General features: G+C 33.8%; 1 protein-coding gene across 1 annotated transcript in view; it reads right to left on the bottom strand.

Annotated features, from left to right (window-relative positions):
* Positions 1 to 25,394, bottom strand: part of Rpt6 (26S proteasome regulatory subunit Rpt6) — a 59,547-nt gene that overhangs the window by 15,738 nt on the left and 18,415 nt on the right. The window contains exon 9 of the mRNA XM_085806537.1: positions 8,133 to 8,231. Coding sequence (XP_085662663.1) covers positions 8,133 to 8,231 — 99 coding nt within the window. The remainder of the gene's footprint in view (positions 1 to 8,132; positions 8,232 to 25,394) is intronic.

Here is a 25,394-nt window from a genome sequence, read left to right as displayed (position 1 = left end):
GTTGAACCTGATGAAATACGAGTATAGGTAGGAATCATTTTACTTAAAAAAACTTTCAGCGTATAAGGCAAGTTGTGATTGAAATGCACCCAAAGATTAGTAAATCTATTCTCTGTAGGTGATTTTCTTATCATCAACAGATTTTTTAAGTGTCTGGGTATAACCATCACATCAAATCTAGTGAACCAACTTCTTTTAACTGTTCTAGAGAACATTAAGTGAAATATTGTTCGAAGACAAACACTGCAGTTTGTACTAACTGTATACATTTCAATCATGAAACAAATACAGTACAAAGTTCGAAATGCAGAAAGATCTAAAATGCAGATCTCAAAACCACCAACGAAGATTTTTCTCTTAGGCTTTACGCATGCACATTTAATTCCCCCCTCCACGCATAACATCTGGAGAGTCGCTATTCTTAATTTCACTTTGACACTAAATAAAATAGCTTGTTATTGAAGAAACAATCATTTTTGTATAAATTTGTACCATCAGTAATATGGCTCCGTTGCTGCGTATGTGCTTTAGCACACATCTCAAACCGAAACATTTCACATAGTAGAGACATGGTTGACTTGACGCCACCCTGTCGAATCATTATTTATTATACTTTCTTTTTATCACCGCATGTTTATCAAAACATAACAACTTGAGTAATGACTCATGTAGCGATGCCCAAACAATTTTTTTATGTTAGTAATTGAATAATAAAGGAGTATGGTAACCTTTTATGTTGATGATGAGTGTTTTTATCACTTGGCGCTATTTACAGATTTAAGTTAAATGAGCTAAAAAATTTTAACGAGGAAAAATTTACCAAAAATTTCTTTTCATATGCTAAAAATAGATTTTGTTGATGATACTCATAGACCCGAAGATTACATTTAGGGTTATTTGAATTAAGAATAACTGATTTGTTATTCACCCAGAACCAGCGCTAGGGCTCATACAGCTGCAGAATTTTGGACCCACATAGACTGCATTAGGTGGTAAGACATCTAGCACCTGCCCTCAAAAAGGCTTAAGTACATGTAGGAATTTATTTATTCAGAACTCTGATAAGCCTTAAGCATGTACAAGAAATAGACATAAGTATAATAAATAACTAAACTAATTCAATCAGGCTTAATTGTCTCAATGCACGATAGATGCAAGATAAAATTTAATGGAACAACTTGTCGTTAGTCGCCAAGCTCATGATGCATAGACAAATATGTATAGTGAAGGATAGCTAAATTTGATGATGATAGCCGCTAATTTTAAAGGTTTTCGGATATTGCAAAACAAAGGTGAAATTTTCCAACAAACGTAATAAACAAAGGTGGATTTTGTAAAGAAATGTGGAGAAGTGGTAATAAATGAAGATGAAATAAAAGAAGTTTTTATGTTATGAATGGCGAAATCTGTAGTATGGTTCTAGATCCAGAAAATACCGATAATGAAGAAAGTGACAGAGAAGTTACTGAAAACGAGAAAATTTCGACTGACAAGTTAGTCGGAATTCTTGAAATATTAATTACAAGACTTCAACAATGTAACTATAAAAGAGATTATGTCAGCCTACAGAATTAAAGAGAAAGTATTAGCACAAAAAACGAAGGAACTTAAAACTTACATTGAAAGAAATGTTTAATAAGGTAAATAAATAAATTTTAAGCTTTTTTTTTTTTTTTTTTTTTTTTGTAAATTATGATACCCTTTAGACCATAAATACTTCATTATTTCATAAACCGCAATTTCATATTTTTAATTTTATAATTTCTACATGCCATCTTACTAGATTTAAACTGCTGATCTTATTATCCGGAAAAATCCCAAATCCGGAATTGCTGAAGTCCTGACGAGTTCGAATTTCGGACTTTTCACTGTAACATACATAGAAAAGTTAATTTTAATTACAAACCCTTTTCAGAGTGCTGTCCTAATCCCATACTTGCCAACCTATGACACTCAAAAATCAGGAGATTTTTCACAATGTTAAAAAGACTTTTTAAATGATAAAAATATAGTTTTTAATAATGAATTAACTTTAAATAGTTACTAAGTCTTAAATGCAAGCAAAACAAAAATACCTTAGACATAAAAAACATTTTTATTACTTTCATCATTAAAAAAAAAAAAAAAAGGCACTTTAATCAGTTTTTATACAAATGTTATGGACAGTGGCAGATTTTGCTCTCGTTAAGAAAGAAACTTAATAAGTTCATAGCAATTGCCATGTAGGCCTGCTTTCGCTAATAAAAGTTTTTCTAATGTGTCATCACTAATATTAAATCTAAATTTAGTCCTCGTTTTCGCAACAACACTGAAAATCCTCTCACACTCTGCATTACTATGGGGAACTGTCAAGATGGCCAACATAATTCTAGAGAGTTCACTATATTTTAAAATTCCATCAGCACCTTTCAATTTTCCAATTAACCTCCACTGGGTGTCAATCCTAGCTGATTTTATAACTTCATCCAAGTTTTCTAATTGTTAACTGCGAAATTACTACTGCAATTTTTCAGTTATAACATCACCTTTCATGACTAAATGAAATAAGACTGGAAATATATTCGAGAAATATCTTATACAGTCAAAAGTCGTTAATCCGGACTCGTCGGGACTTCGGCGATTCCGGATTATCGATTTTTCCAGATTATAGATCATCAGTTTAAATCTCGTAAGATGGCATGCAGAAATTCTAAAATTAAAAATATGAAACCGTAATTTATGAAATAAAGAACAATTATGATCTAAAGGGTATCAAAATTTACACAAAAAAAAAAGCTTAATATTTATTTGTTTACTTTATTAAACATTTCTTTCAATGTAAGTTGTTTAAGTTGCTTCATTTTATGTGATAATACTTTCTCTTTAATTCTATAAACAGACATAATTTCTTGTTCAGTTACAAAGTTCCGCTGTTCAAGTCCCGTTAATTGCTGTGACGAGAATACCGACTAACTTGTCAATCGAAATTTTTTCATTTTCACTAACCTCTCTGTCACATTCTTCATGTCTTTCTCCATTTTTGGCAGCAATTCCACTTTTTGTTTGTTGGACATCGAAACATACTTTCGTTTTGTAGATCCTTTGAAAGTTCCAGCATCGGAAATTCTATTTGACATAATCGAAAGTTCAAGTTTACTTTTATAAAATTGCTCTTACAGTCTGCAAAAAATAATAAGCGGGATCCACTTTGAAGATTAAGGAACAATGCAATCATTAACATTAAGTGAAATAGATAATTAGATAATTTTAGCTTACACCGTCCGTTATACATTAAACGTGCAGGCTGAAACATATTCTGCACTTGCGCACACGCATATGCGCAGTAGTCAAGGCCTTATGCGCACGCATAAAACGCCTGTGCGCATGTGCCAACGCGGCTCATGCGCAGAAAGTTTTTAGCTTTGAGGTCCGGATTATGGGTGTCCGAAATAACGACTTTTGACTGTATCAGAAAAAGATGCATTTACTAGAGCAGAAACATCTGTAACGTTAGCATGCAAAATCATTTAATCGTTGATTGGAAATTTATGAAGTATGCAATCACATACTCGGCAGAAGTAACTTCTAAAATGGATATAAAACTTATTTTTGTCTTAATCAGAAAGGTCTTCCACTACTTTTTTAGTTGCAGCTCCTGTTACCAAATCTTCATCTGATTTTCTATTTGACCATAAATTACATCATATATAGAATTAGAAAACAAAACAAAGATTGGTTTTACAAACTTTGATAAAATGTCTTTAAACAGATCATAAATCATCGTTTGCAAAACATGAATTAATGGAATTCTGCTTTGTAGAATTGTGTTCAGAACATCGAATGATGGCAAAATGAATTGTAAAAAAAAAAAAAAAAAAAAAAAAAAAAAAAAAAAAAAAAAAAGCAAAAAGCTTTGTTAAGGTCCGAAGAAAAAAACAAATATTTGTTCTTCACAAGATAAACTTACAGTAATCGGAAAATGTTTCGTGTGTTGAGCAATTTTTTCTTTTATTTTGAGAGAAATTTGTATCAGCTTTACGCTTATATTTTGCAGTATTATTTTGACAACTGCCAGTTGAATTGCTGAATGATGCAGAAATTACAAAAAATCAAAATTTTTCTCATTTCAGTATTATGCAGCTGTTGGAACTGTTTAAATTTTTCCTTTCTTTTAGAACTCCTTTCAAGATAATAATAAATATCAACAATGTGTTCATCCACATTTAATGGTAAAGAAGCTGCCCCTTTTTCAGCTGCTAAATTTAAGAGGTGACAGGTGCACCTCATAATCTGCAAATCTGAATTTGCCTTTCTTAAGATGCCTGCAACACCAGCCTTCAAGCCTACCATTACTGGTGCATTATCGACACCAAGCGCTAAGCAATTATCCAGAGAGACTGCATTTTATTTTAAAGTTTTAATAATTAGCTGTGCTATATTAAAGCCTGTCGAATGTCCTTCTAAAGTGGGGACAGAAAGTAAACTGCACTCAATTTCTGAAGACTCTGGATTAAAAAAAGAAACAACAATTGGATACAGTTTTGAATTGGTATTATTTCTTCCATCCTTAGAGAGGCAGAACGGAGCTGTTTTAATGCAATCAATAACTGAAGATTTATTTTTCAAACCCATTTCTTTAACAATTGCACCTGTTTTGGTCCTTGCACTTGAGTATTTCTTAGCGATTTCACTATCGGGAAATAATTTTCTAAATAAAGCTGCAGCGTGATCCGATGCATTCAGTGGCAGGTTGTGCTCCAGTAAAAAGGCAGAGAACAGACATTCTGCATTAATCACTTTTTGGTCTTTTGTTTCCGAAGAAAAATTTAATTTTTCGTTTTTTCAAAACAACTCATGTTGTCCTTGTGTTTTTGTGTACGCAAATGTTTGAGAACATCTGCCCTTCCACCAAGCGAAATCGAAAAATCGCAACGACAGATGGTACACCTCGCAAATTTATTACATTTCCTTGAAGAAATAATGGAAGGAAAGTCAACTGTGTATGATTTTTGAAACGTGCACGAGTATTTCACCTTTCTCGCAGACATATCAAAAGACGATAATTTCTAAAACTATTTCCTAAAGGCACGTGTACTCACACAACTCAGGACAAGATGAACAAAATAGCGAAAGAACATCCAAAGAACGGCCAACGGCCTTGAGCTTGCTTTGTGCTCATTGGCTAATATATGCCAGATGACACGCAGTGGAGCTCGATGCCCATTGGACAACTGGAGAACGAAGTTTCTGAATACGTATGCTGTCGATCACAAAGCAGAAATTCTCATCTGATTCGCAAGGTTTCATTTTAGATATAATCTAGAGAAAAATAACTTTTTTTTTGGTTCATATAACGAAGTATTAAGCCAAGTTCCATAAAAATCGTGAGAAATATTAAGAATAAGAAAAAGTCGGGAGAAATATATTGTAAATCGGGTTGGCGGGAGAGCGGTCGAAAATCGGGAGAGTTGGCAACTCTGTAATCCTATGAACAATTCAATATCGAATTGATTATGGTTAGTTCAGATGAGCAAGTTCTGAAGTGTGTGCAGCTGTGATACAACAGCTCATTTCAAATATGGAAACTGATAATATTGACTGCGCACTGGTTCAGAAGCCTCAAAGAGGATATCCTAGCATTTATAGACTTTATTGTGGTCTCAATTCTGATAATCTAAAAGTTGCAATCATGCAATCTTTCAGCTTTTCTTGATTACAAAAATATGGATTACAATATGGTCCATTGGATGCTGTTGTTGCTCAACTGTGTTCAATCTGCTAATTTTGTACATAAAACTTAAGTAATTTTAAGAAGATTTCAAAATTAGTCAAGTTTTAATTATTAATTGACTGGTTTGGTATATGGACTCAAATGCCAAATCCGAATTATGGTTTAATCCTTATTCAGATGCTCATGGTTAAGCCAACTGAATTTATAACAGGCAGTCAAATGAAAACAAGATAGATGTGGAAAACAATAAGTAAAGTTTTTATTACTTTAAAAGTAATCACCACAACTGTTAATACATTTATTCAATTGCGAGACAAGACGGTCAATGCCATAAGAAAATTTTTTTTCGGTTGCCTAAGGAACCATGATTGCAGCAAGTCACGCACCTCTTTGTCTGAAACAAATCAATGGCCATGAATGTCTTCCTTCAGGGCTTCAAAAATATCGAAATTGCAAGAGGAGATATCTGGACTGTACGACAGCTTAGGAGTTTCCCAACGAAACTTTTGCAGCGTAGCCTTAACAACAGTGGCAACATATTGGCATTATTCTGCAACAGAATGATGCTCTCCATCAGCATTCCTCGGTGTTTGGATTTGATGGAACGCTTTAAATTTTGCAGTTTCCACGTACCACTGTGTGTTAATTATGGTGCCATGTTCCAGAAAATCAAAGAGCAGAGGGCCATTGCAGTCAAAGAAAAAGATCAGCATGACTTTCCCGGAGCTGACGTGCACTGCTTTGGATTATTTCAGTAGGACTGAATCCAAGTGCTTCCGTTGTTGATTCTGATGCTTGCTCTCTGGCTCAAAATGATATCACCATGTTTAATCTCCCACAACAATATGACACAAGAAACGATATTCTTCCTTGTGATACCGTTCCAAATGGTGCAATTATGTCAACATTCTGCTCAAGTTCTAGAATTCTAGTCAAGAATTAATAGATTATCATTGATCTTAGTTGTACAGTTGGGCTACATGTTGCTAATTTCAATAAGATTATGTAATTATATCAACTATATTCCTAAATGTATGAGGAAATTTATTGAAATCTTCTGAAAGGTTTTTAAAAACTTGTACTCTTTAAAAAATAGATAGAGGTTACATAAGTGTATTAAAGAACTTACCATTGGGAAAACTATTAATTTGCAGGCAAAGAGCATGGCAGAATGATAAGCAGATGTTTGTGAGGAAATTAATAAAATTTGTCGGTAATAGTCTTCTCAAAATGAGGCTGAACAACTATATTCTGGTATTTTCATTGTAGTAGAGAAATATTTACAGATGCTTTTACTTTCTTGCTTTTTTTTTTTTTTTTTTTTTCTGTTTCTCTCTTTCTTTTCCTTCTTCTGGAAACTCTGAATTGTTCATAAATTGTAGCATTAGACTTATTATTTATTCATGAGTTTAATCTATATGGGTAAAGCATGCTATAGTGTAAAATATAGACTCCTTTAAAAGTCTATTTTCTTAGATTAGGAACAATATCTAAAATTTTAAAAAGCAATACCGCTGAAATCATTCAAAATTTAATCAAATTCAAAAAATAATTTAAATAGCATAATCAATGATTTAGTACTCAACTTCTTCAAATTTTTATTGTTAATTCATCTAAGAACAAAAGAGTTTACTGTACCATCAACTTTCTTCATTTACTTTTATCTCATGCTACAATTACATGACCAACTTAGATCTTAAATTATCCGGCTGACTTGTTACGCTAAACATTCCCTGAAATTTGCATATTTATATGGCTGAATCTTCATGATACTGCATTTTCTATGTTGGGCAGTGTGTGTGATATATATATATCACTTCAATTTATGTTGCATATATAGAAGTGATATACATATCACTTAACCACAAACATATATGTGCATGAGTATACAACATACAAATATGATTTGATCTGATTCAGCTAAAATGCCACATAGTAATCTTTTGTGGCAGAGGCTACACTAATCTTTAAGTAAATTTTTAAATGTTTAAAATAATAATAATTAACTGGAAAAAAAGCTTTAAAAATAATGGATTACAGAATATCAGAAAATGCTAAATAAACTTGTATTATGGCAGATGGGGATTACTTCGAAACATATTAAAATGTTACTTTTTTAATATCATCTGTTGTGGTGTTATTAGAGCAGTCCTGAAAATTAATAGCCATACCTTGTAGAATACAACTATTAAGAATTTAATGTTGTACAATTTTAGGGAGGGGGGAACTAGAACCGAGTTAAAAAACTATTCTAGATATTTTAATTATACTTTAAAAGCTCACTCTATCTGATTTAGTCTAAATAATAATATAGAATGCCTGATAAAACAATAAATAGAATCCGTATAAAATATATCAAACAAGTTAATCACTCCTTTACTTTTTAAGAATGTTAAGAAGATACAAATAAATATAAAAGTACTTCTTCATTTGGAGGAGGAAATTCAATTTTCCTGTCAATTCTGCCTGGTCTCAGAAGTGCTGGATCTAAAATATCAATCCTGTTAGTAGCCATGATAACCTATTAAAAGAAGATAATATCTTTTAAAGAAAGAGAAATATTCATAAATATTTAATTATGTTTTTTCTTCACTTAAAAATAAGAACTCACCTTTAAGGAGAAATTAAAAATAATAATAAAGTGAGTGAATATTTGACAAGAGTATGGTTCTGATTAAAATTCATTTGATTTTCATTAGAATGAAAGGCAAGCTACCTAATTAAATACAATATTTTACTGGGGTACTACCTAATTGTTTTCAGCCATGACAGTAACCAGTACAGTAAAAAGTCGTTAATCCGGACTCGGGACTTCGGCAATTCTGGATTATTCCGGATTATAGATCATCAGTTTAAATCTCGTAAGATGGCATGCAGAAATTCTAAAATTAAAAACATGAAACCGTAATTTATGAAATAAAGAACAATTATGATCTATAGGGTATCATTAAAAATTACTTTCAATGCAAGTTGTTTAAGTTGCTTCGTTTTATGTGATAATACTTTCTCTTTAATTCTATAAACAGACATAATTTCTTGTTCAGTTATAAAATTCCGCTGTTCAAGTCTCATAATTGCTGTGCCGAGACTACCGACTAATTTGTCAATCGAAATTTTTTCGTTTTCACTAACCTCTCTTTCACATTTCTTCATGTCTTTATCCATTTTTTGCAGCAATTCCACTTTTTGTTTGATGGACATTGAAACATACTTTCATTTTGTAGATACTTTGGGAGCTCCAGCATCGGAAATTCTATTTGACATAATCGAAAGTTCAAGTTTACTTTTATAGTATTGCTCTTACAGTCTGCAAAAAATAATAAGCCGGATCCAATTCGAAAATTAAGGAACAACGCAATCATCAACATTAACTGAAATAGATAATTAGATAATTTTAGCTTATACCATCCGTTATACATAAAACGCGCACGCAAAAACGTACTCTGCGTTTGCGCACACGCATATGCACAGTTGTAAAGGTCTTACACGCACGCGTAAACGCCTATGCGCATGTGTCAACGCGGCGTATGCGCAGAAAGTTTTTAGCTTTGAGGTCCGGATTATGGGTTTCTGAATTAACGAATTTACTGTATAAGGGATGTAGGTTTAAATTAAAATGACTTAACGAGACATAGCTAAAAAAATCAGCAGTGGTTATGCAGTCTATTTAATACTAGACTTTACATTGCTTAATTCTCAAAATACTTCATTATTGGCATTTTCCTTTTAGACCTTTATTTTAATTGCTAATTTCTCAAGGTACCACTTTATTGGTATTTCTTTTTGGACATTCTTCACTATGTATTTACTTTTGGTTTTGACTTTTATCCTCGCCTGCATGAATGACGAAACACGAATTGAATGATTGTAGAGTTAGGTTAAAGGCAACTTCCCCTTGATAAGTCTGTCTCCTACCTGCTCAACAGTCATTCACTTATGCATTTAAAAAAAAAAAAAAAAAGATTAATTTTAATTTGCTAAATTGGTGAATTTATTTTCATGGTTTGGTTTTGCACTTGATTTACTTATGCTATCTGAATTTAAATGATATTGTAGATTAGTTCGAAAATTAAATCTTTTATATCTTTTATATGTTTGCACATTTTTTAAATTTTTTAAAAAATTATTTTAACTTTAAATTTGCTTTTTACGTACCTCATGTCCAAAATTATCTTTACATACCCAAAAATGATGATATTCAATGAAATATCGAATCAATGTGATCCGTATTTGCAGGGAATGTGTGAAAACCAAGCCTAAATAGCATTATCCAATCAAAAGTAATCAAACGTTTTATGATATGCAAATCTAGGCGTTACGCCATCCAAGGGTGAATCAAGCGCTTTGCGCAAACTGAATATTTAAGTGAATTTCTGCAACATAGCGTTTGATTTCAGTGTGTAGGGACTCAAAGCGGTTTGTTATGGCTTCGAAGTATCATTTGGAAGAATCTGTAAAGTAGCGAATCATCGTCCGTTTAGAAGCAGGGCAGTCAATCATGGAAACAGCCACATGTCTGAATATTTCAAGACAGACAGTCTCTAAGCTATGGAAACAGTTTCAAAATGATGGAAGTGTTGTAAGGAGGCTTGGACAAGGTCGGAAACGAATGATAACTGCTTCTGAAGATCGGTATCTGGCATTAACTGCCCGTCGTAACAGAAAGGCTACTGCTCGCCAGTTAAGTTCAGAGCTTGCAGCCGCCACTGGAACTGTTGCATCAAGGCAAAAAATATACAGAAGGCTTAATGAAAAAGGCCTTTATGCCAGAAAGCCAATGGTATGTGTTTTACTGTCTTCACAGAAAAAGAGGGATCGCTTTAATTGGTGTAAAGAACATCAAAACTGGACTGAACATCAATAGTCCCATGTTCTCTTTACTGATGAGTCGCGGTTTAGTTTAACTGGTGATTCTAAACGTGTTTACATCTGGAGGGAGTCAGGAACACAAAATGATCCCTCGAACATTATGGAACGTGACCATTTCGGTAGTGGAGGTGTGATGGTATGGGGTGGAATAATGATCGATGGACGTACGCCCCTACACGTGTTCAGCAGCGGATCTGTGACAGGCCAGATATATCGAGATGAGGTCTTAGATCCTTATGTAAGACTTTTCAGGGGTGCATATGGACCTGACTTTTTATTTATGGATGATAATGCCCATCCATATCGAGCAAACCTCGTTGATGAATTCCTTGAAAGTGAAGACATTAAGCGAATGTCTTGGCCACCAAACTCTCCTGACCTTAACCCGATAGAGAACTTATGGGACTACCTTGGAAGAGCAATTGCACGTATACATCCTCCTCCTAGAGATGTAAATGCTCTGAAGACGGCATTGCTGGAAGAGTGGAGATTAATTCCCCAAACTGTGGTTAACAACGTTATTTCCAGCCTTACAACACGTTGTGATATGTGTGTACAAGTCAGGGGAATTCATATTCCATATTAAATTCGTAAGACTTAATTCTTTTTCTGAATCATTCCTTTTTTTCTTAACTCTCTTTGTCACACTGTATTACCATTTTTATTGTTTCATGCTACAATTTTATATCATATGAGGTGATCTTTAATTTGTTCTTTTGCATTTATGTGTCATCATGTTATGTATGATTCCACAAAAATTCATTAAATTATAAGTCATAGTCTCTGAGAAATCTGTGAATTTATGCATGTAAACATAATTTTGGACATGAGTGTATATACATGTTTGTTAAAATTTAAATATATATATACTTCAAACGAATAAAGTTAAACTTAGTTTTAAATAATTCTCTTGCGTCATTGTTGCAAGGAATGAAATTTGAATTTAACAAACACTCTCTATTCGTAACAAGCAAATTTAAAGTTGATTTAAATTAATGCAAACAAATAAATGATTAATTTTGTTGCGAACTAATCTACAATATCATTTAAATTCTGAGAGCATATGTAAATCAAGTGCACGTATCAAATTCATGAATAAATATAAAATTCTAAAAATTTTTTAATCCTAAAAAATTATTTAGAAAAATGCATAAGTGAATGATTGTTGAGCAGGTAGGAGACAGACTTATCAAGGGGAAGTTGCCTCCAAACCTAACTCTTCAATCATTCAATTCGTGTTTCGTCATCCATGTTGGCAAGAGTAAAAGCCAAAGCAATACCAAATGCGGTGAACCACCAAAAAGAAATTCAAACAAGTGGAATCCCGAGAAATTAGCAATTAAAAAACAAGAATTAAAATTTAAAAAATTAAACAAAAGCAGAAAACAAAAGAAGTTTATAAACTCTTGTCCACAGAAACTTCCCTACACAAATTTATGCATATAAATCAAAAGAAAGTAGGCATCATCTATAAAAAACATATACAGTCAAAAGTCGTTAATCCGGACTCGTCGGGACTTCGGCGATTCCGGATTATCGATCATCAGTTTAAATCTCGTAAAATGGCATGCAGAAATTCTAAAATTAAAAATATGAAACCGTAATTTATGAAATAAAGAACAATTATGATCTAAAGGGTATCAAAATTTGCAAAAAAAAAAAAAAAACCTAATATTTATTTGTTTACTTTATTAAACATTTCTTTCAATGTAAGTTGTTTAAGTTTTGCTTCGTTTCATGTGATAATACTTTCTCTTTAATTCTATTAAACAGACATAATTTCTTGTTCAGTTACAAAGTTCCGCCGTTCAAGTCCTATAATTGCTGTGTCAAGAACACCGACTAATTTGTCAATCGAAATTTTTTTGTTTTCAATAACATCTGTCACTTTTCTTCGCTATCGGAAGTGAATTATAATGACGAGGAACTTGTTTTAAATCATATCAAAGACGGAGCATATCGAGATGAAATACTACATTTGGTAAGGAATTATAAGCCAAATAAAATAAAAACATCTGCGCTGAAGATAAGGATAGTGCTGACAAATCAACTTCCAATTCATTACGCGCCCGCCGCCGAGCAACGTGAAATTGATAAACAGATTTCGGATTTCAAAACATACTTTCGCTTTAGATCCTTTACATATTAACAAATATATATCGGAAATTCTATTTGATATAATCGAAAGTTTAAGCTTACTTTTATAAAATTGCTCTTACAGTCTGCAAAAAATAATAAGCCGGATGCAATTCGAAAATTAAGGAACAACGCAATCATCAACATTAACTGAAATAGATAATTAGATAATTTTAGCTTATACGTCCATTATACATAAAATGCGCACGCGAAAACGTATTCTGCACTTGCGCACACTCATATGCGCAGTCGTAAAAGGTCTTACGTGCACGCGTGAACGCCTCTGCGCATGTGTCAACGCGGCGCATGCGCAGAAAGTTTTTAGTTTTGATGTCCGGATTATAGATCATTCCGAATTATGGGTGTCCGAATTAACGACTTTTGACTGTATATGGTACTTGTTACAGGGTTGCCACTCAATCAGGAGAAGGAAATTCCCTGACTTTTCCAGGTGTGTTTTGAGAAAATTCCAGTCTAACCGCGTAATGCGCGTAGGTTGTGCTGAGAGGTAAATTAATTATGGTAGCACTTGAAAACACAAAAATTTGCCAATTACACAAGATTTGCCTATAATATATATATATATATATATATATATATATATATATATAAAATAATCCCCAAAGAATTACTATTATAAATATAATAGTTGTCATCTTCTCCACTGAAGACCGAGAATAGAATCTGCTCAATCTGGATTAAAAAATGTCTTTTTTTGCTGACATTCAGCTAAACAAAAGATAGAACTATATTTAATGATATTTTAAAATAAATTCAGGTATTTTGTGATAGTATGTCATCATACTGCTAGAATTAATTTCAGGATTATGCCAGAGAAAATTACCTGAAATTTGGAAGTATTATTATCTAATGATAAATAAATTTAGAGGGAAGAAGCTACATTAAATGGTACGAATAACATTAATTACTTAAAAATTGAATTACAATAATCAATATTTTGACGAATATAGTTATATTAAATGTAGCCTATATGAGTGATTACTATTTTTTTATTTTGCTTCAAAATGACAAAGCACTTATTAAAATCTTAGTTTTATCCTGCCACCTTGGCACGACTTCGAAAATTGTCACCAACACCAAAATGACCTGTTTATTGCTCATCATAATATTACCAAATCCCTTGTGTACCGTATACTAGGATTAAACCGATTTTGTTTTATATTAAGAATATGTATTATTAAGAAGGAAAACTTCTCCGCAACAGGAGTGTCTCCATCTCAAAGTAAAGAAAAACAGCTGCGCATGCCAGAAAGATCTGTCACCAAAGCTCAAAGCTGGTGTCCAAGTTCGAGGGTCACGTTTATCAAGAGTTCATAAAACAAATATCGTTTAAAATTTTTTTAAACTTTAAAGGAAAAGAAAATATTTTTTCGCACAAGTAAATTCATTCTTTGATTAGTTAGTTTGAGCAAAAAAAAGTATGAAAATCCCAGTTTAAATTATTGCGAAAAGTCAAAGAAATCATTTCTTCAAAGAATGTTTCTTCTTAATGTGTTATGCAATTTTGTGTACATATTGTGGAGGGCGAAATTTTAGGCGCCATGTTCCAACTCCAAATCCCTTGGCGAATTTTTGATTCACATTATACTTTTATGGTTTTATATGAGAATGAGAAGGTATTTCCAATAACATGCACAACATGCACTACACATGCACTTGCGAGTTTCTCCATTCTCGAGGTTACTGGAAACTTGTTTTGCCATCTTAGAAAATTTGTTTGGAGCTGCAAAAATACGCCAGCTGCAAGAATGACGCTTACACGATACAAAATCCCCCAACAAAGAGTGATCGCTTCCAACGTTGGACAAACCTTGCTTGGGGGGGGGTGATCGCTGTATGAAATTCCCTGACTTTTCAAGATTTTGACTAAAATACTTTAATTTCCTGACTTTTTTTTTTTTTTTTTTTTTTTTTTTTTCTGGTTTTCCAGGTAGCATAGCAACCCTGTTGTTAAACAGAAGATTTTAGTTTGAATATTTTGAAGTGCCTGTTTTCACTTTTACTGGTGCTGGACAAAAACAAAAATAAGAATAAAATAAAGTATCTTTCCAAAAAAATTAAACTGAAACTCTAAATGTCTAAACTGTGTTGGAGGAACTGGGTGATTGACCTAAACCCAAATCAAACTATTAAACTCCTTAAAATCAATTAATTCAATCAAGATTCAAATTCATACTTAATAAAACAATAACTCAAAAAATGAGAGGAATAATTCTTTGCTGGTGCTTGGGCAAACAGAATGCTATCTCTCAAGGGGATGAGAAATTACTTCAAAACATATAAACTAAATACTCGAATAATTTCACAACTCTCTCCAGCAATAACAACAACTTACTTTCCATGAATTCAAACTCATAAACACCAAAGGAGAAATATTCATATAACAATCAATCCCTTTCCCATCAATAATAAATTCAATAAGTTTAAATACTTTCTGGGGCACCTACTATTCAAACAATTTATCAATAAACATCCATATAACTATAATAAATGATTAGTACAAGTAAAATATACGGGAATCTTGCGAAAACCCTTTTAATTGATAAAAATATTAAAAATAACTCCAGTGACAATTTGTCTCCACGTTTTTTAAAAGCCATACTCAAACAAATGGAGTGACTGGACAAAATATATAGTCTTTTGCAAAAAAAAAAAAAAAAAAAAAAAAAAAACATTGAAGCACTACGAAGGAAGTGATTGTTTTTGGATGAAACTGAATATGTGTATAGCTCATGCACAGATAATAAAATGATTAACAAATCAAGGTCATAGTAACTGTTCACGGCTCACCGAATCACCCCTAGTGGCAATGCATGCTTGAATTTGTCAAGGTACAGGTTCCCAATGCCATCCTGCAGCACATTCCACTAGGCATTCATCAGTTGTCACTCCAGATCTGCGATATTTTGTGGTGCCCCAATCTGGCGGCCTACCATGCCCCAGACATGCTCGATTAGTGAAAGGTCTGGTAACCTTGCTGGCCAAGGAACAACTGTACGGAGACAGTTCAGAGATATGCGTGCGCTATGTGGCCTGGCATCATCTTCTTGTAAAATAGCCCCAGGATGACGTGCCATGAAAAGTAATGCAACCGGCCGCAGAATGGTATCAACATATCGTTGACATGTTAAATATGTACGGAGGTTGACTAAAGATGACCTGTTGTGATAAGAAATAGCGCCCAATACCATCACACCGGGGTTATGGCTCTATGCCTTTGTAAAACAAAGGTTGATTAGGACCGCTGGCCTCGTCCCTTCCAGACACGAACACGGTGGTCATCTGCTTTCAAGAGTGAAGCAGGATTAATCGTTGAACACTATGCGATGCCAGTCTGATGACAGATACGATAATTGGCTGCGACACCACTCCAGATGACTCCGCCGATGTTGTGGGGTCAGAGGCAAATGTCTTAAAGGCATCTGTGAGTGTAACCCCGCCTCAGATAAGCACCCTGAGATAGTGGACGGTACTACGGGAGGTATAGACGGGGCTGTAGTGCGATGAATAGTCGACAATGATATCGTTGGGGGGTTCGGGCCTGGCGAACAATCGTCCTATCTTACCTCACATTTGTGCTTCTTGGTCTTCCAGAACCTTCATTTTGTCGGCAATTTCCTTGTAGAAACCATTGCTGCCAACATCTTTGTATAACAGTGTCTGTTCATTGCAGGTGCCAGCAACCCTACAATGTGACCAGGTTGGAAGTCGCTTAGTTATCTGTAAGGTCTTCGATATCATCCTAATGGCATCTGTAGGGGTTATGGCTGTATGCCTTTGTAAAACAAAGTCCTCTCCAGAGATGAACATGGTGGTCATCTGCTTCAAGAGTGAAGCAGGATTCATCCCTGAACACTATGCAATGCCAGTCTGATGGCAGCCATGATGATCGGCTCTGACACCACCCCAGACGACTCCGCCGATGTTGTGGGATCAAGGCAAAGAAAGGTGAGCGTAACCCTGCCTCAGACAAGCGCCATGAGATGGTGAGCGGTACCATGGGAGATATAGACATAGCTGAAGTGCGTTAATAGTCGATGATGATACTGTTGGGGCGGATTGGGCCCGACGAACAATCATCCTATTTTGCTTTGCATTTGTGCTCCTTGGCCTTGCAGAAACTTCAGTTCATCGGCAATTTCCTTGTAGCAACCATTGCTGCCAACATTTCTGCACAGCAGTGTCTGTACAGCTTCACACAACCCTACAATGCGACCACTTTTGAACTTGTTTAGTTATCCATAAGGTCTTCGATATCATCGTAATCGTATCTTTAGTTGCTTCATTACGGAATTGCTATCGCAGCAACAAAAATAAATTTTCCACCTCTGTTACTGGTTTTATACTTTGCGAATTGCGCACTATGATCCCAATTCTTCTTCATTTGCCTTGAAACTGATCATATGCATGTTCGATCAAGATGTTTTTGCATACCAAATTTCGTCACGATCGCAAAAGTCCTTCTTGGCGCTTCAACTTTTTTTACAAAAGAGAGTACAGTCAAAAGTCGTTAATCCGGACTCTTCGGGACTTCAGCGAATCCGGATTATCGATTTTTCCGGATTATAGATGATCAGTTTAAATCTGGTAAGATGGCATGCAGAAATTATAAAATTAAAAATATGAAACCGTAATTTATGAAACAAAGAACAATTATGATCTAAAGGGTATCAAAATTTACAAAAAAAAAAAAAAAAAAAAAAAAAAAAAAAAGCTTAATATTTATTTACTTTATTAAACATTTCTTTCAATGTAAGTTGTTTAAGTTGCTTCGTTTTTTATGTGATAATACATTCTCTTTAATTCTTTAAACAGACATAATTTCTTGTTTAGTTACAAAGTTCCGCTGTTCAAATCCTATAATTGCTGTGTCGAGAATACCGACTAATTTGTCAATCGAAATTTTTTCGTTTTCAATAACTTCTGTGTCACTTTCTTCGCTATCGGAAGGGAATTATAATGACGAGGAATTTGATTTAAATCATATCAAAAATGGAGTACATAGAGATGAAATACTACATTTAATAAGGAATTTTAAGCCAAATAAAATAAAAACATCTGCCCTGAAGATAAGAATAGTGCTGACAGATCAACTTTCAATTCGTAGCGTGGTGCCGCGGCATTAAAGATAAACAAAGGATATGCCTTTATCCATTTTTTGTAGCAATTCCACTTTTTGTTTAATGAACTTCGAAACATACTTTCGCTTTGTACATCATTTACATATTAATAAATATATATCAGAAATTCTGTTTGACATAATCGAAAGTTCAAGCTTAGTTTTATAAAATTGCTCTAACTGTCTGCAAAAAATAATAAGCCGGATCCAATTCGAAGATTAAGGAACAACGCAATCTGCAACATTAACTGAAATAGATAATTAAATAATTTTAGCTTAGCTTATATCATTCGTTATACATTAAATGCGCATTCGTAAACGTATTTTGCGCACGCGCACAAGCATATTCTCAGCCGTCAACACGACGCATGCGCAGAAAGTTTGAATCTTTGAGGTCCGAATTATAGATCATTCCAGATTATGGGTGTCCGAATTAACGACTTTTGACTGTATATCAAAACATTTATTAAATTCCTAGCATATCATAAATTAAGATAGCTCTCCAGATTACACTTACATGAATGGTAGCTAACATTTCAAATAATTTTTTTTCCAAGCGTAATTTATTAAAATTAGATTACCAAATTAACATAATATACATAGCTGGCCAGATTACCCTAACATCTAATGGTAGCTAACATTCCAACTCAAATTTTTTTCCAGTGTCATTTATCAAAAATAGATTACAAAATTAACATGATATACAATTATTTTGATTACTCTAGAACAGTGGCTCTTAACTGGGGGGGGTGCGGGAGAAGCCCCTACCTAACCATAAAAATTATTAAATATCATTTATTAAATTTCTTATAATAAAATATTTGAAATCTGCAATAGTCTCCCCAATACTGAAGCTCATAAAAATTGGTTGCACCTAGCTCACTTATCGGCAAAAGACACAGGAAAGAGGCGGTGCCGATGGGCGTATACACTACGCTACGAAAAGGCATGAAACGCTACAAACGAACGCGAACAGGCAGCTAGGTGACGGAGAAAAGAAAAAAACTTTGTGGAAATACAAGCGGAGAACGTTACCCCAGCTTGCACATGCGCCGAGTTCAACTACTGCGCCTGCGACATGTGTATTCTGACTTGTCCAGAAACCTCTTGAGACTAATACATTCTTAATTGCCCGTTCAAGCCGAATAGGATTCACTGATATTACAAACGTAAGAACATTATATATACAGGGTTGCCACTCAAACAGGAAAATGAAATTCCCTGACTTTTCCAGGTGTGTTTCAAGAAAATTCCAGTCTATCCGCATAATGTACGTTGGCTGTGCTAAGAGGTAAATTAATTATGGTATTACTTGTATTGTGTAGCAAATTCACTTAATTATTCAACAAATCCCAGAGGACATTTATTCTTAATTATTCTTGGTATACTTTGATAATTTTGTTTAGTTTTCCACTTGAGAAACTTAATAAAATTTAAGATATATATATACATTGGATAACAAATGTATGTTTTATTTAATTAATACTCATGATCATCACCAGTTCAACACGAGGCTAATCCGGTCCTTATAAATCACAACGCAATGCTAAATAGTTAGGTTAGATTTTAGGTAAATTTAATTTGCGTGAGGTATGTTCTTAAAAGGCACCTTAACACTTGAAAACACAAATATAATTATAATAGTTTTTGTTTTCTCCACTGAAGATTGAGATTAGAATCTTCCCAATCTGGAATAAAATAAGGCTTTTTTTGCAGACATTCTGCAGCTAAACGAAAGAAAGAAATCTATTTTAATAAATTGAGGTATTTTATATTAATTTCGCAGCATACATAAGGAAAAAATGTGTGCATTAAATTTCGTGATGGTATGTCATTATACTGCTATAATTAATTTCAGGATCATGCCAGAGAAAATTTCCTGAAATTTGGAAATATTATTTACTAATAATAAATAAATTTAGAGGGAAGAAGCAACATTAAATTATATGAATAACATAAAAATAATTACTTAAAAATTGAATTATAATAATCAACGATATTTTAGCGAATATAGTTATATTACATGGCTAGCCTAGATGACTGATTACTATTTTTTATTTTACTGCAAAATGGCAAGGTATTTATTAAAAAGAAAAAAAAAAAAAAAAAAAGGTTTAAAAAGGTTTTGCGGTAAAATTCTAGTATACGGTAAGGCTTTGGCACGATTTTGAAAATTGTCGCCAAGACCAAAATGACCCGTTTACTGCGCATCATGATGTCGCCAAATCTTATTATTATTCTAACCAAAGAACGTCTATGTAAAGAAGAAAAGGTTCCATACAAGTAAAATGCTATTACGCCGCTAGAATGCGGAGGCAAATTTTGCCAAGGGATTTGGCGACAGAACTTGGCGGCCAGAATTTCCCTCTCCGCGATGTGTACAGGAAATTGAGAAACACGTGTTAAGAAGAAACGCTCTTTGACAAAAAGAAAACTACGAAAATCAGTTTTTAAATTATTGCGAAAAATCCAAGAAGAAACGTTTTATCAAAGGGCGTTTCTTCTTGGATTTTTCGCAATAATTTTAAAAACGGATTTTCGTAGTTTTTTTTTTTTTTTCCTGAAAATAACTAATCCATGAATTAATTTACTTGTGCCAAAAAATATTTTCTTTTCCTTTAGAGTTTAACCACTTGCGCTAAGACTAAACTTCACGGTTGCGGTGCCGTGCGCTACAATATAACAAGCGGTAAAGTGTCTCATTTACGCCGCTCCGCATCTGCGAGTGCAATCCAGAGCTGTAACTCGAGAAATAAACAATCTCGTTGTTAGGCGACGTGTGCACCACGTTATTTTCATTTTTGCGATAAATGCTTATCGACGTGGTGTTCACATCACTCGCGGTTTGAGACAAAAGCATCTCGACGTGTGCGGCACGTCTTTTTTTCGCAAGTGGTTAAAGAAATTTTAAACGATATTCAGTTTATGAACTCTTGATAACGTGACCTTCGAATTTCGACACCGGTTTCGAGCTTTGGCGACAGATATATCAAGCATGCACAGCTGTTTCCCTCTATGATGGAACGGAGCCACGTCTGTTGCAGAGAGGTTTTCCTTCTTTACAATACATATTGTTTGTTTCTAACCTCCATGGTACCGTATACTAGGATTAAACCCATTTTGTTTTATACGAGAACAGGTACTTTCTTTAATTCATGCACTGCACATGCGATTTTCGAGAATACTGGAACTTGCGGGAAAGTTGCTTTGCCTTTCTAAAAGACAATCAAATTGGAGCTGCGAAAATTGGCTCTATGCCAGCTACCCGAATGACACTCACGTGATACATAATTCGCCAAAAAAGTTATCTCTTCCGACGTCGGCGCAAAAATCGCTTTTTTTGGCGGGATCGTTGTATGAACTTCCCTGACTTTTCCAGATTTTGACAAAAATACTTAAATTCCCTGACTTTTCCCTGAATATTTTGGTCAATTTTCGAATTCCCTGACTTTTCCCGGTTTTCCAGGTAGCGTGGCAACCCTGTATATATTATATTATTTCAAAATAATTAAATCGATTATAGTGAATTCCACTATGTCAAAAAAACGACAATGGAACGATAAGTATGCCGGTTATGGATTTACCTGCACAACCAAAAAAAAAAAAAAAAAAGGCACGCAACGACCGCAATGCATCTTGTGTTCCAAAATATTTTCAAACAGTAATCTCAAACCATCAAAGTTATTAGAGCATTTCAACAACTGCGTGGTGGCGAAAAAGCGCATAGCATGAGCAGCTTGAAGTCAAAGAAGGCTTGGTTTGATACCAGTGGAACTACCCTAAAATTGTGTGGACCAGCAATTTAAAAACCTTTATTAGAAGCGTCATATCAAGTGGCATATTTATGTGGGGGGGGGAGGAAAAAAAAAAAAAACCTCACACGATCGCTGAAGAGTTGATTAAACCTTCTCCTTTAATTATTGCTAAAATAGTTTTAGATTCGGTAGCACATTAAAAAATCCAACAGATTCCATTATCGAATGATATTATACAATCGCGAATACAAGATCTCAGTGAAGATATTTTAATGCAAGTAATTGAAGACATAAAAATCAGTCCACTAAAAATAAGCATACAACTGGATGAGTCAACTGATGTTGATAATTGTAGCCAACTTTTGTTATTTGTCATGTATGTGAAGGAAAAAGAGGTGATAGAAGAATTTCTATTTTGTGAGCCACTGGAGGTGAATACGAGAGGAGGAATTGATGTTTTCAATTGCATCGAAGATTTTTTTTACTAAATATCAATTACCAATGAATGTGATCGGCTCAATATGCAGTGATGGAGCCCCAGCAATGTTAGGCAAAAATTCAGGATTTTTTTCACACATGAAAAGAGAATTATTGGAAGTTATAATAATGCATTGCACGTTGCATCGTCATGCACTTGCATTGAAAGTATTGCCAGAAAGTTTAAAACTAACTACAGCAGTAAATGTAGTAAAATACATCCAAGGGCGAGCGCTTAATCATCACATTTTTCGTGCATTTTGCGAAGAAATCGGTGCTGATCATACTGTGCTCCTATATTACACCGAAATACGATAGTTATCTAAGGGTCATATGCTTAACAGAGTTTTTGAATTGTGTGAAGAAATTATTCAATTACTGACTAGTCAAAACTGTTATTTAGTAAAAGATTTTGAGAGTAATGATGCAATGCTGAGGCTGGTCTACTTAGCGGACATATTTAGTCATTCAAATGAATTGAATCTATCAATGCAAAGATTTGGTATAAATATAATAATATCTAGTGAAAAATTATCTTTATTTATCACACAATTAGAAATTTGGATACGTTGAGTAGAAAAGGGGAATTTTGCAAACTTTCCCTTGCTTGATTCTGTTATTGCGAAAAATGAAAAGAATACAATTATACCCGACATTGTAATACATTTGAGACGATTGAGCGAATCATTCAATGGATATTTTTCTAATGGAAATATTACCAAAATTCAGAGATAGATACTGGATCCATTTCTATTTGACTTAAATTTGATGGATGATAGTGATCTGAAAAAAGATAAACTTATTGAAATGCGAGCAAGTGGACATGTTCAAATGGAATTTGAACAATTAGAATTGCAACAATTCTGGTGTTCACAGTTACAACGTTATCCAGAGTTGGCGAATGGAGCACTGCAGTTACTTTTACCCTTTGCTACCACCTACTTGTGTGAAATGGGATTTCCATCGCTTTTGCATACAAAAACTAAAGCGAGAAATCGTTTAAATGCAAGTGATGACTTATGCATATGTCTTTCAAAAAAGGAACCTTGCTGCTAGAGTATAATAATGAACAAACAACAACAGACTAGTCATTAATAAAAATAATATTGTTTTATATTTATATAAAATGTACAATGTTTTTCAATAAACAATAAGTTTCGCAAAAAAATGTATTTTCCTAGACTAAAAAAATTAAAACACATTTTTCAATGGGGTACGGAGATACATTTTCAGATTCAATGGGGTGCGACTCGCTAGAAAGGTTAAGAAACACTGCTCTAGAACATTAAATTTGTTATTTAAAACAGATCTCACAAACACAAAATTGCTTCTATGGCATTCCAATCTTAGATTAAACGTTGTAAATCAACTATCAATTAATGTAAGAAATTATAGTTATTAGAATTGCACATTTTTATAGACACTAAATTTAATGTCTCTTAAGGCACAATCCATTTTCTCTAACTTCGATACAGAAATCCATTTCTACCAATCACGCCACATAAATTAAAATTTCCCTCACTTAACAAATAAAAATAACTACAATGGTATGAATAAAAATATACAATGCTGGCCATTAAAATTGCAACACCACGAAGGAAAGCAAATACAAAAAGATATTTATTGCATGCAAACAGTATGGCATGAAGACAAAGTGATTAAAATTTGTAAGTAGTTTGAAGGTTTACAAGAGTGTGAAATTAGTATAAAAAGCTACTATACAGCTTTTCTTTTATGCACTGCTTCAGATGTTGTTTCTCCCTCCTGCACCATCTAAATGCACTGAAATACTAACCAGATAACTCACAACTGGGCTTCCCAAATCCATTCATCACAAGGAGCTCCTGCATACTGGCGACTTTAGCAGAGGATCACATTATTAAGCTCCTGAACTAATCTTTCACCAAGCCTCACAAAATATGACATCTTGCAGAAAACATAAAGAACACTGGAATATCAATTATTCTGAAGTAACGAATGGCAGATGAATAGAGAAACTAATGAATAAGGAAGTTAAAGACGGGAAAAGATGTATTCAGGTGTCACATTTCTCGATAAGAGCTGTACAGAGTATTGAAAGGACTAAAATCAACAGGTATAAGGAGTTGATCGAAAATCAAGCCTTTTGATGAGACTGATGGACTTGAGTGACAACACAAACATGAAGCTGAAACAAGATTTCATCATACTACAACTGCACAATCTGCACAGTGGCTGTCAACTTTGAAGGACATCGGCCAGGATAACACGGGTCTCCAGCCCACTTGCACAGACAAGCTGGCCCCAAATCCTTTACTTTTCTCAAACAGCCCCCCGAAAAAATAAAGATTCAAATCTCACTGAATTAAATTCCTGTACAAAACTCAGTTTCTCCACCCACTAAATTCTACAGGCTGAAAATTGCACATAAAATCAAGCTTGATCAACCAGAAGAAATTTCTCTCCTTTTTTTGTTATTATTAATTCACTCCTTTCAATGAGTAGAAATAAAAAAAATTGCACAGAGACATCAGCTGAACAAGTGAGTCACCCCAAGCATGTGAGAAACAAAATTTGATCCCTGCTAACAATGGAGAACAAAAAGAAAATCACTACTGCCTTTAAAATGAGAATTTACAGACACCCCTCCATTTGGGAAAAAAAAAAAAAAAAAAAAAAAAAAAACATTTATCCAACACATTCAGCACTCACAAAGAAACGTAAAGCAAAGATTCATTTGCGGTTTTGCAGCTGAAGATGATGGTTCGGTAAAACCATCGAAACTAGTCCTGTGAAAATTTTGTGAATTAACGCTGATTTTTGTTGTTTGACTTCTGAATCAGTATTTATTCGGCGTGTTATTGTGTCTTAATCAAAGATGGCAATTAAATTTAAACAAAGACCCTACAGCACGCTGAAATACTACTATACAGCTCTCTGTTATCGTAAATGCTATTCACGATCAGTTGGGGAACACTCAGTACTCCCTTCCACACAGATTTTCAGGAAAAAAAATATATCCATATAAAGATATTTTTCTGTTCGGTGTTGCCATTGATCGCTTTTAAATCCCCGAGTTTGTTACTCAAAAATTCGTTAAAGTTTCACAAAATATGAAATCGATAATAAAGCAAAGTCCAAATTTGGTCTTCCACATGCCAATATTCGTAGGAGGATTACGTCATTCAAAATTTGATAGCTGTATGTACCGTTGTTTTATCACAATGCAAGAAATACATACATTTATGCAGATTTTATTATTTAATTTCTTCAAATATAATGCAGGAATCTAACATTTGGTGGCAACAGTTTGAAAAGTGATTCATTA

Source organism: Stegodyphus dumicola, chromosome 12 (assembly GCF_044657685.1).
Source record: "Stegodyphus dumicola isolate Sdum_Otavi_A_Nest chromosome 12, ASM4465768v1".
NCBI classification, from domain to species: domain Eukaryota; kingdom Metazoa; phylum Arthropoda; class Arachnida; order Araneae; family Eresidae; genus Stegodyphus; species Stegodyphus dumicola.
This window is presented reverse-complemented; position numbering and strand designations above follow the sequence as displayed.